This window comes from Entelurus aequoreus, linkage group LG25 (genome assembly GCF_033978785.1).
Source record: "Entelurus aequoreus isolate RoL-2023_Sb linkage group LG25, RoL_Eaeq_v1.1, whole genome shotgun sequence".
NCBI classification, from domain to species: Eukaryota; Metazoa; Chordata; class Actinopteri; order Syngnathiformes; family Syngnathidae; genus Entelurus; species Entelurus aequoreus.
This window is the reverse complement of record NC_084755.1, coordinates 27,007,479-27,020,280: the sequence shown is the minus strand read 5'-3', so window position 1 is coordinate 27,020,280 and position 12,802 is coordinate 27,007,479. Positions and strand designations below refer to the sequence as shown.

Below are 12,802 nucleotides of genomic sequence, written 5' to 3'. Positions count from 1 at the left end.
ACTGAGAAACTTTTTATTTTTTTTGCAAATAATCATTAACTTTGAATTTAATGGCAGCAACATATTGCAAAAAAGTTGGCACAGGGGCATTTTTACCACTGTTCTCGTCGTCATGGCCTTTCCTTTTAACAACACTCAGTAAACGTTTGGGAACTGAGGAGACCAATTTTTGAAGCTTTTCAGGTGGAATTCTTTCCCATTCTTGCTTGATGTACAGCTTAAGTTGTTCAACAGTCCGGGGGTCTCCGTTGTGGTATTTTAGGCTTCATAATGCGCCACACATTTTCAATGGGGGACAGGTCTGGACTACAGGCAGGCCAGTCTAGTACCCGCACTCTTTTACTATGAAGCCATGCTGATGTAACACATGGCTTGACACGTTGCTTAGATGGCAACATATGTTGCTCCAAAACCTGTATGTACCTTTAATTAATGGTGCCTTCATGGATATGTAAGTTACCCATGCTTTGGGCACTAATACACCCCTATACTTCACAGATGCTAGCTTTTCAACTTTGCGCCTAGAACAATCCGGATGGTTCTTTTCCTCTTTGTTCCAGAGGACACGACGTCCACAGTTTCCAGAAACAATTTGAAATGTGGACTCGTCAGACCACAGAATACTTTTATACTTTGCATCCGTCCATCTTAGATGAGCTTGGGCCCAGCAAAGACGGCTGCATTTCTGGGTGTTGCATTTCTGTGTGTTTCGCTTTGCATATTAGAGTTTTAACTTGCACTTACAGATGTAGCGACCAACTGTAGATACTGACAGTGGTTTTATGAAGTGTTCCTGAGCTCATGTGGTGATATCCTTTACATACTCTTGTCGATTTTTGATGCGGTATCGCCTGAGGGATCCAAGGTCACGGGCATTCAATGTCACGTGCAGTGATTTCTCCAGATTCTCTGAACCTTTTGATGAAATTACGGACCGTAGATGGTGAAATCCCTAAATTCCTTGCAATAGCTGGTTGAGAAATGTTGTTCTTAAACGGTTTGACAATTTGCTCACGCATTTGTTCACAAAGTTGTGACCCTCGCCCCATCCTTGTTTGTGAATGACTGAGCATTCCATGGAAGCTGCTTTTATACCCAATCATGTTCCCAATTAGCCTGATCACCTGTGGGATGTTCCAAATAAGTGTTTGATGAGCATTCCTCAACTTTCTCAGTCTTTTTTGTCACTTGTGCCAGTTTTTTTGAAACATGTTGATGGCATCAAATTCCAAATGAGCTAATATTTGCAAAAAATTACAAAGTTTTCCAGTTTGAACGTTAAATATCTTGTCTTTGCAGTCTGTTCAATTGAATATAGGTTGAAAATGATTTGCAAATCATTGTATTCTGTTTTTATTTACCATTTACACAACGTGCCAACTTCACTGGTTTTGGGGTTTGTATAAAATAAAACAACACAGCAATTTCAATAAGGCCTTTGTGGGGCTTGCTGCGGTGCTCTGGCTTTATTTTTAATTGTCCTCTTGCGGCCTCTAGTGGTTGTCAAGAGGTAAGACGATTCGTTTGAAAACTGCAGTACTGTTGGGCAGTTCGTGTCCATATACTTTACTGGTGAAGCCTGTTTTGCGATAAATATTTGCGAACGTTATGTTTATTTAATGTACTAATAATAATACGACACAGGGTTTAAACATATGTGTTCTAATTTTTAGTAAGATAATGGATTTGGTATTCGTTTTGAAGGCGCTGTCTCATGACAATACAGTAGATGGCGGTATTGAGTAATCAACACACAGCAAAACAACAGCAAGACGGCAACGAAGAAGTAGACCGACAGCTCCTCCAGCTAATGTACGGTTAGTTCATCTTAAAAGCACATTTCTTACGTCTATATAGTTCATGCATTTTCTTATAAAGACCATAAACGTTGTTTTAAAACAACTGTAATCACACGCCGGAAGTAGCTATTTTGCCATTTCCTGTTTAGGAGGCGGCAGCTAGCTACATAGCTAACAGCTAGCTGCTAGCATTTAATGTTGTAGCAAAAAAACGAAAACCTCGTTAAAACTATGGATAGGGAAAATTATGCATGCAATGAGAATCATGGTGTTATATCTAATCTGTTTAAGGGTAATCGGCAAAAATAGCAACTGAGGTCTTTCTTGTGTGGGGACATATGTAGTATGATTTCCTGTATGTATGTTTACATTATAACAGGAAGTGTTGACTTCACATACAGCAATGGTGTCACTGCCCTTCTTCACGAGTGTAATAATCCGGACAGCTCCTCCTATTACTCAACAAAGTAATAGCTATTTATTAAAACGACTAATATGTCTAGGAAAGTGTGTAAAATGTTATCAATATACAAACCCCGTTTCCATATGAGTTGGGAAATTGTTTTAGATGTAAATATAAACAGAATACAATGATTTGCAAATCATTTTCAACCCATATTCAATTGAATGCACTACAAAGACAAGATATTTGATGTACAAACTCATACACTTTATTTTTGTTTTGCAAATAATAATTAACTTAGAATTTCATGGCTGCAACACGTGCCAAAGTAGTTGGGAAAGGGCATAACATAGTCCTCATTTAGTGCAAGACTGCCTGGCATACTGCATAACAGTATAAACTGGGCTCAATCTGCCCTGCTCTAACGTATTTGTATGAGTAACACAAATGTGCTGCAAGCTAGTGGTGAGTGCTTGAAGTGGCCTACCAGTCAGCCAGAGCTTCTGAAATGCTGCGTTGAGACAGGGCACCTCCGTTCACCGCAAGCTGCAAAGTGTGCGCCATGCAGGGCAGACTAGCCATCGTAGCTTTTGCCATATTGCGTGCGTTGTCCATGACCACAAAGTGGGCTTTCGCCTTGGGGTGGTTTTTGTTGTATTTTTGTTTTTTTTCGGCGGAGTCTTTAAGCGACAACTGTGTGGTACTACTTTTTTTTCGGTGTTTGCTTTTCATCCATCTTCCGCTTATATTCATCGTGTATCTCCTTATGATTCTTGAAGATGTGGGAGATCAAATTGCTCGTATTGAAGGAAGACGTCTTGGTTCCTCCTCGCATAACCAACTTTTTGCAGTCATTGCAAATTGCCAGTTTTTTATCCGTCAGACACTTTAAAATAATCCCAAACCATAGACATGGTGTCGTTAGTCAGTCACCGAGCGAGCTCGCTTGTTAGCCACGGCTACAGCACCGGCAACAACACATTTTTGTTGTTGTTGTTGGTTTGATGAGGTCATCAAGCGTCGCCAGTAAACCTCTCATGCTGCAGTCGTGCTGCAACTCCTGTGTTGTGTGTGGGAGAGGGGAGGGGCTGCTGACTGGGAGACGCGACTGCTCTTTACTTCTCCCTACGTCCGTGTACCGCTCCGTACAGCGGCGTTTTAAAAAGTCATTAATCTTACTTTTTGAAACCGATACCGATAATTTTCCAATATTACATTTTAAAGCATTTATTGGCCGATTATATCGGACATCTCTACTACACATCATTAAAACATTAACAAAACGCTATGTGGACCCCGACTTAAACAAGTTGAAGAACTTATTCGGGTGTTACCATTTAGTGGTCAATTGTACGGAATATGTACTGAACTGGGCAATCTACTAATAAAAGTTTCAATCAATCAATCAAAAAGTCATATGAATGTTTTTTAAAGTAATAATATGAAAAAAAACACAATCATGTAAAAAAAAAACATGGTGTTTACTTTTTGATATCAATATAAAACACAAAGCAATCTGGCTAATGAAGATAAAGTCAAATAAACGAGCTTTGTTCTTCCACAACCATGTACTTCAGTGCAACAGTTTGGCCAACAAAACTAAACAAGAGTGATACCTCACACATCTAATACACAATCTTTGTGTCTCACTGACAACTCAGCTTGCGTTCAATTTGATGAGATGACAAAACATTTGAGCTAGTATTGATGTTATTGGAGCACTGACAAAGTTAGCAGTAAACAAAGTAAATACTTTATAAACAAGTCGTGGCAACATTCCTGACACATCGCCTGCTGCATGCTAACTCTCAGTCACAGCAGCTGACGGAAGGACGCTATGTTGCACTTTCAAAGTGAAACTGCAACAAATGACGGTTTTTAATAAGAAAAAAAATGTTTTTTGAACTTTACCACGGTTTATCATTATACTGTTGGATCCCTGGTCGTGAGTATTGGTGCATAGTGGCGATAAAAACAACGCCAACGCAGTTGAATTCTGAAAACAGTGGTCCGGTCGCTACTTAGATTGCTTAATCTAAGTGACCACTTCCGTTATCCAGCCAGCGGCGAATACATACATACTGTATCTACTTTGTTAGAGATCCATCCCATTTTTACCACTCGTGTCAGTGAAAGTATACGTGTAACAATTGCAAAAATATTGCAGAAACACGTTGGCGATACATTAATCTGCAAATTAATGTGGTTCATTATCTTGTTGCTGTTTTCCTCACTTCTCCATCTCACTCAGATAATGGACACACGGTTCACCCGAGGGAAATCCACCATCTTGGAGCGCCCCTTGACCAGACCCAAGACGGAAGTCAGCGTGAGCGCGTTTGCGTTGCTGTTCTCCGAGATGGTGCAGTACTGCCAGAGCCGAGTGTACTCGGTTACTGAGCTGCAGACGCGCCTGGCCGACATGGGCCAAAGCGTGGGGGCCGGCATGCTGGACGTGCTGGTGATGAGGGAGAAGAACGGCAAACGGGAGACCAAAGTGCTCAACATGCTGCTCTTTATCAAGGTCTGTGCATTGGATGCTTCTAAATGTGTTTGTGCTTATACCGGTACTAGTGAAGTACCGCAATACTAATGAATCATTAACGGTACTATACCGGTTTCCTTTTTTTTGACGGGACTTGACAATGTCATGGCAATGTCAACCATGACATTGCCGGTTTTACAAGCAGAGGAGCATGTTCGGCAGCGTGCACACACAGAGTACTTACAAGCAGACATAGTGTGTAGACAGAAAAGGGAGAATGGATGCAATCTGGCTTAAAAACTAAAGATAAAGGTGAAGTTATAACACTGAAACCGCTCTTCCAAGAGGTGCAGTAAGACATGGGTAGCTAACTCCCAGCTAACCTCCATCCGCAGTCAGCAGTGTTTTAGCTACTTCTAAATCACTAATCCTTGCCCCCATGGCGACAAATAAAGTAAGTTTCTTACAAGTCACTGCAGGACGAGGAATAGCTAAACATGCTTCACTACACACCGTAGGAGGATACAATAGCTCACCACTAACATAAGCTAGCACTCCTCAACGTAAACAAATGCCATTGGTGGATCTACACCTGACATCCACTGTAATGATACCAGGTACAATAGCGTATCTCTTTGATACTACAATGACTACAATGACTACATTGATATTTTTTATCATCACAAAATCTTTTTTTTTTTTAATTTATATTATGTTTATAAACTCAGGAAATATGTCCCTGGACAGATGAGGACTTTGAATATGACCAATTTAAATACCTGGTATCAGATCAATACCCAAATTTGTGGTATCATCCAAAACTAATGTGAAGTATCAAACAACAGAAGAATAAGTGATTATTACATTTTAACAGAAGTGTAGATAGAACATGTTAAAACAGAAAATAAGCAGATTTTAACAGTAAATGAACAAGTAGATTAATAATAATTTTTTACAGTTTGTCCCTCATAATGTTGACAAAATAGTAGAATGATAAATGACACAATATTTTACTGCATACGTCAGCAGACTAATTAGGAGCCTTTGTTTGTTTACTTACTACTAAAAGACAAGTTGTCTATTATGTTCACTATTTTATTTAAGGACAAATTTGCAATAAGAAACATATGTTTAATATACCCTAAGATTTTTTGTTTAAATAAAGCCAATAATGCGATTTTTTGTGGTCTCCTCTATTTACAAAAGTATCGAAATACATTTTGGTACCAGTACCAAAATATTGGTATGGGGACAACCCTAGTGCTTACTAACATGTTTCCCACTGGACTGCAATGGATTTGAGGGATAGGGAATACAGTAGATGACATCATAGTCAAACTTGCATAATTGGCCATGACACATACACATGTCATTTTTTTCCAATACCGATCATCCATGAGTGAGATCGGCCGATATCAATACTGTTACTGCTCACTTGTGTTAACAGGAAATGGTTCAGCCTCTGTACCAAACCGAAGGTGCTAATAGAATAATCCGAATCTGAATAGATTTATCGTTACACCCTTTGTAAGTACGGTACTCGCTAAATACAGCGGCTAAGTTGTCAACACTGATCCCTCCTGCTACGCCTTCGTATTCTCTGGCTGACCATTTGAGTAAGAAGTTAAGAAGTGTTGTTACAATGCACACAAAAGCCGGGCAATATGATAAGTGTTTTATATCAGTTGATATTGATATTTTGTGATATTTTTGTGACCTATCAAAAATCAGGACCAGGAGAGAAAATACCTTAATTGTAAACATTTTTATTTCAAATATAACTTCCTCTGAATATAATCCCCTCAGCTATCAAGGCAGAAAGGAAATGTCAACACACGCATGGAAAACACTCAAAAAATGTAAACAAAATTGTAAAATCACATTGAACACTTAACAATAAGCTCCTAAAATGAAGGTGCAAAAATAGGGAATATGTAAGAAATGCTTCATAAAGTGTAGGAAAATAGCGCAATGTATTATATTAGGGCTGGGCAACATGGCTAAAAACTGTATTATGGTAAAAGTGTTTTATACCGGTCGACATCGATCATTTTTTTATGCGCTATGGAATATAAAGAACAGGAGAAAAAATATTAAATGTGAACATGTTATGTATTTTTAATTTTTATGTTATATTTTATACATATTATATGTATATATATATAATGTTCATCTTTATTTTTATTATTTTTTTTATATTATTATTATAAATATATTGTTTATTTATCATTATACAATTTTATATGTTTATATATAATTTTTTTTACAAATCTGAAATATAACCTTCCTCTGATTATATTCCCCTCAGCTATCAAGGCAGAAAGGAAATGTCAACACACGCATGGAAAATACTCCAAAAATGTAAACACAATTGTAAAATCACATTGAGCACTTAACAATAAGCTCCTAAAATGAAGGTGCAAAAATAAGGAATATGTAAGAAATGCTTCATAAAGTGTAGGAAAATAGCGCAATGTATTATATTAGGGCTGGGCGATATAGCTAAAAACTGTATCATGGTAAAAGTGTTTTATATCGGTCAACATCGATAATTTTTTATGAGCTATGGAATATAAAGAATAGGAGAAAAAATATTAAATGTTAACATTTAATGTATTTTTGTATTTTTATGTTATATTTTATACATATTATATATATATATAAAATGTTTCTCTTTCTCTTTATTTTTATTTAATTTTTTTTATTTTTTATATTATTAATATTATAAATATATTCTTTATATTTTATTATAAAATGTTGATATATTTATTTTTATTTTTTTTTACAAATCTGAAATATAACCTTCCTATGATTATATTCCCCTCAGCTATCAAGGCAGAAAGGAAATGTCAACACACGCATGGGAAACACTCCAAAAATGTAAACACAATTATAAAATCACATTGAGCACTTAACAATAAGCTCCTAAAATGAAGGTGCAAAAATAAGGAATATGTACGAAATGCTTCATAAAGTGTAAGAAAATAGTGCAAAATGTAAACATAGAGAAACCTGAGAAGAACTACTTTCTGCAGGTCCCATGTCTGGAAGTTACAGCTGTGCTCTAAAGGGTGAGTGTGGCTAAAGTGGTGTGGTATTAGCGGTCTTGCATCATTAACAGACCACATTGGTCTGACTCTTTCTGTTTTAAAAACTCTAAAAAACAGCCACACTGTCCAGGTGACTTCTCCTGTTTTATCCACCAATGTCTTCATTTTCACTTTTTCTTCTCGCTCTATGCAAATAATCCACCGAGAGACGAAAAGATGGCGCAACCAAACCTGAAAGTCGATACTGTTACCCGATTGGCTGCTATCGTGTCACGTGATCACCTCCTACGTTGCTCGGTTACCAGAAAGCGAGTGCCTTTGTTCACGCAACCAACCTTGCTATAAGCGCCTTCCATTTCTTTCCAACGGAAGAAGAAAATAAAATATTTTTTATTGTAATCGATGACGTGTCAAAGGCGATATGTATTGTTAGCACCAAATCTATTTGTGGCGGCCCACATTTTATCGGAGGTAAAGTACCATATTTTCCGGACCATGGGGCGCACTGCTGATGAATGGTCTATTTTCGATCTTTCATATATAAGGCACACCGGATTATAGGGCGCTGTCACGCCAATTTTCTTCCCATCACAAAAACCTTCCTAACCCCCATTTACTTCCGGGGTCATTTCCGCTTACGTCAGTTCCTCTTACTTACGTCATTTCCTCTCACGTCATTGCCAGCGATCGATAAATCTAAATCTCCTGAAAATGGTGGTGTCACTGGATGATATTCGTCTTTATCTGTCCCAGGGGACTTATGTCAAACACCAGCAGGCTTCGCAACATTTCAAGCGGAGTGTTAGGGCCGCTGCTGCGAACTTCTGTCTTCGTGGCAACGTGCAAAAAATATTAATTAATATATAATACTGTTAAATGTCTGTACTACTTTAAATCAACATTATTGTTGAAACCATTTCACTAATATTAATTAATATATAATACTGTTAAATGTCTGTACTTTAAATCAACATTATTGTTGAAACATTTCAGTAATATTAATTAATATATAATGTTAAATGTCTGTACTTTAAATCAACATTATTGTTGATAATTCAGACGTTTTGTTAACGCTGTATTATAAAAAAGAGTCAAACGAAGTGCTATCGATCGCTGTCAATGATGTAAGAGGAACTGACGTAAGCGGAAATGACCCCGGAAGTAAATGGGGGTTAGGAAGGTTTTTGTGATGGGAAGAAAATTGGCGTGACAGCGCATTAAAGGAGTCATATTATTTTAATTTTTTTTCTAAATGTAAATCACTTTTTTGTGGTCTACATAACATGTGATGGTGGTTCTTTGGTCAAAATGTTGCATAGATTATGTTTTACAGTTGCTTTCTGACAGTCGCTTCAGGATGCACCGTTTTGTGGGCGGTCTTATTTACGTGGCTCACCTTTGGCAGCGTCCTCTCCCCGTCATCTTTGATGTAGCGGTGTAGCGTGCAAAGACGGGAGTGGAAGAAGTGTCAAAATATGGATCTAACTGTTTTGATTAATTAATGTTTTAATAACGGAGCAGCAACAACGCCGGAAATGTGTCCCGTGAAAAAACATCCGACCGGAACTCTCTAATAACTAAAATTCCTTGGGTGAATAATGTAAACTCAGTACACCGGTAGTTTTTAGTGCTTTCATGGCGAGTCTTCTGACAGATATAAGTTAGAACTTTATACTACTTTATATTAGAAATGGCAACCGCGGCGGATGAATGCCACATAAGAAGAAGATAGAGAAAAAGAAGAAGCTTGTCGACTACAAAGGCGGACGCGCGCAATTTTTCAGGATTTATGCAGATCCCAAATACAGATCAGCAGGTAGCAGAAGGTAAGAAAAGTTGCTTTTGCATAATATTGCGAAACAAAACGCCAGATAATATGTCTTACCTTATACACACACCATAATAATACTCCTATGTTTAAAGCGCAGATAAGCCATCAAGTGGTGCGGCTTCATAGCTTACCAAAGTCGTACTAAAACATTTTGATAGATTTTTGAGCGCCGTGTGTAATGTTCTATATTTTCAATGGAACATATACAATTTTGGTGTTGTTGACTTGAGTCATATTGCAGTCTACGCGTATCTCTTGTGTGTGACTGCCATCTACTGGTCACACTTATCATTACACCATGTACCAAATGACACTGACACAAGGCCACTGACCAGCTCAGTGGCCTTGTGGTTAGAGTGTCCGCCCTGAGACTGGTAGGTCGCGAGTTCAAACCCCGGCTGAGTCATACCAAAGACTATAAAAATGGGACCCGTTTCCTCCCTGCTTGGCACTCAGCATCAAGGATTGGAACTGGGGGTTAAATCATCAAGACGATTCCCGAGCGCGGCCACCACTGCTGCTCACTGCTCTCCTCACCTCCCAGGGCATGAAAATGGGAATGGGTCAAATGCAGAGGACAATTTCACCACACCTAGTGTGTGTGTGACTATCGTTGGGTAACTTTAACTTTAACATAAATAAAATTGCTTCGAGGTTGGTAAGCTCAATCAAAATCATTTTGTACATTAGGTGCACCGGTTTATAAGGCGCAGTTTTGAGGGGAAAAAAAGGATTTTAAGTGCGCCTTACAGTCCGTAAAATACGGTAGTGTTTGGTGGCTGTAAAATGTATTAAAGTTTGTCCCTTTTAGGTGAACGTATGGAAGTCTTTGTTTGGGAAAGAGGCGGACAAGCTGGAGCAGGCCAACGACGACGACAAGACGTACTACATCATCGAGAAGGAGCCGCTCATCAACGCCTACATCTCCGTGCCCAAGGAGAACAGCAGCTTGAACTGCGCCGCCTTTACCGCGGGCATCGTGGAGGCCATCCTCACGCACAGCGGCTTCCCCGCCAAGGTGACCGCCCACTGGCACAAAGGCACCACACTCATGATCAAGTTTAACGAGTCGGTCATAGCCCGGGACAAGGCTTTGGACGGCAGATAAACACGAGGGGACTTGGTCCTTTTTGCAGGTCCCGCACCAAAAACAGGTCGGACTTTATTGGAGTAAGACTGTGATATTCTGGATGGATGAAAACAGGTCGGACTTTATTGGAGTAAGACTGTGATATTCTGGATGGATGAAAACAGGTCGGACTTTTTTGGAGTAAGACTGTGATATTCTGGATGGATGAAAACATCTCTTTCATTCTGTTTTCCACTCTTGACTAGATCGTGTGTTGATGTCACGCCTGAATTTTGCACAGGGAAAAAAACACCATTCCTATTACAGATGGTTTTTGTTTCAAAATGATATTCCTGTTTTAGCTTTATTCATCCATCACTCCATTCCATTCATCAGGTAGAAGTGGTAGTTATTGATTTATCCATCATTATCTACACCAGGGGTGTCCAAACTTTTCCACTGAGGGCCACACACTGAGACATCAAAGCATGCGGGGGCCATTGTCATATTTTTTATTTTTCAAAGCCAATACAATATATAGATTGTTTGTATTTTTTTTACCCTTTTAAGTTTGGTCCTGGGGACTGGGTAGGGTCTCAGTCAAGTCATTTATCATTATTATTATTAATTTTAATTCAACACTTAAATCTGGAGATCAACTTCAGATGTACCTGTCGATATAACGTTTTTTATTTTTTATGCTTTTTGCCACTTTTGCCAAAACCCTGTTTTTTAAAGCAAAACGAGTAAATATGCAATAACCCCCCCCCCCCCCCATAAAAAATGTCCAAAGTGGAATATTTGATATGAAGTAATTGTAGCCTCAAAATAGGTCAATAATTCATAACATTGATTTTTATTCATTATTCAATTTTTTTTTTAGCACATTTGTAATGTCAGTTTTAAAAAAATATTGTGGATCCAAAAGGGCCCCTCTCATAAGTGTTAAAAGTAAGACATATATGTTTTTGTTATGACTTTCAAAGCTTAAATCTCTAGATCAATTTCAGCCCTATCCACTAATTATAGGTTTTAATTATTTGTTTTATTTGTTTTATGCTCTTTTTGTCCAAAAAAACCTTTGTGTTTTGTATGGCAACACATAAAATATGCACTATTTCTCTTCCCCCCCCCCCCCCCCCCAAATTAAAAGTGGAATATTTGATGGGAAGCACTTGGAGCCTTTAAAAATAGACCAATAATTCATAATTATTATTTTAATTCATTATTATTTTTTGAGCACATTTAAAAAAAATAAATCTTGAGGATTCATAAAAGTGTTAAAAAAGAATTGTTTGTTTGGCCTTTTAACGCTTAAGACTCCAGATCAATTTCAGTTCTATCCATCAATTATATGTTTATATTATTTATTAAATTTGTTAATTGCCATTTTTTTTCAAAGAAAACTTGTTTTTTTATATGGCAAACACACAAAAGATGAAATATTTCCCCCCAAAAAATGTCCAAGTGGAATATTTGATGAGAAGCAATTGGAGCATCAAAATAGATAAATAATTCATAACAACATTGATTTGAATTCATTTTTATTTTTGAAAGCACATTTACATCGTCCGTTTTAAATAAAAATCCCACTAAAATTCTGCAAATGTTCCCCACTCATAAGTGTTAAAAATAAGTTTTGACTTTCAATTTGTTTAATGCCATTTTGGTCAAAGAAAACTTGTTTTTTTATGTGGCAAACACACAAAATATGCAATATTTTCCCCCAAAAATATTTCAAAGTGGAACTTTTGATACAAAGTAATTGGAGCCTTGAATACGTCAATAATTCATAACATTTGTTTGGATTCCTTAATATTTTTTGAGCAAGGACAGCTTCAAAGAAAAAAAATAGTATTTGTAAAATGTGTTGACCGTCAAAAATTAGCCGCGGGTTGCAAACGGCCCCCGGGCCACACCTTGGATACCCCTGATCTCCACAGTCTGAAGCCACGACTCATGTTGGAAAATGCCATTTATGATTTACTCACTTTTTGCAAATTAAAATGATGAAAAATATTATCAAATCTTGTAAAGACTCCATCCTGTTAGTGGAGACCCATCGCCCTGGTCATGGAAATGCTGAGTATGTGTCGGTTCCTTTGTCATACTTCTTATGTGTCATTTTATTTATTTGAAATAAAAACAAACAACGTTGTACAAAG

General features: G+C 37.7%; 1 protein-coding gene across 3 annotated transcripts in view; it reads left to right on the top strand.

Annotated features, from left to right (window-relative positions):
* The first annotated feature begins 1,686 nt into the window (after positions 1–1,686).
* trappc5 (trafficking protein particle complex subunit 5) overlaps positions 1,687–12,802 on the top strand; it is an 11,721-nt gene continuing 605 nt past the window's right edge. Inside the window, exons 1-4 of one of the 3 annotated variants that reach the window (XR_009824603.1) lie at positions 1,687–1,812; positions 4,454–4,726; positions 10,380–10,772; positions 10,823–12,802. The exon at positions 10,823–12,802 is cut by the window's right edge and continues 605 nt beyond it. Coding sequence is in view for 2 of the 3 variants with exons in the window: in XM_062037173.1 (XP_061893157.1) it covers positions 4,457–4,726; positions 10,380–10,676 (567 nt within the window). In the remaining variant the exon portion in view is untranslated. Of the gene's footprint in view, positions 1,818–4,453; positions 4,727–10,379 lie in introns of all 3 variants that reach the window. The other 2 variants (XM_062037173.1, XM_062037174.1) reach the window with 2 other exon arrangements.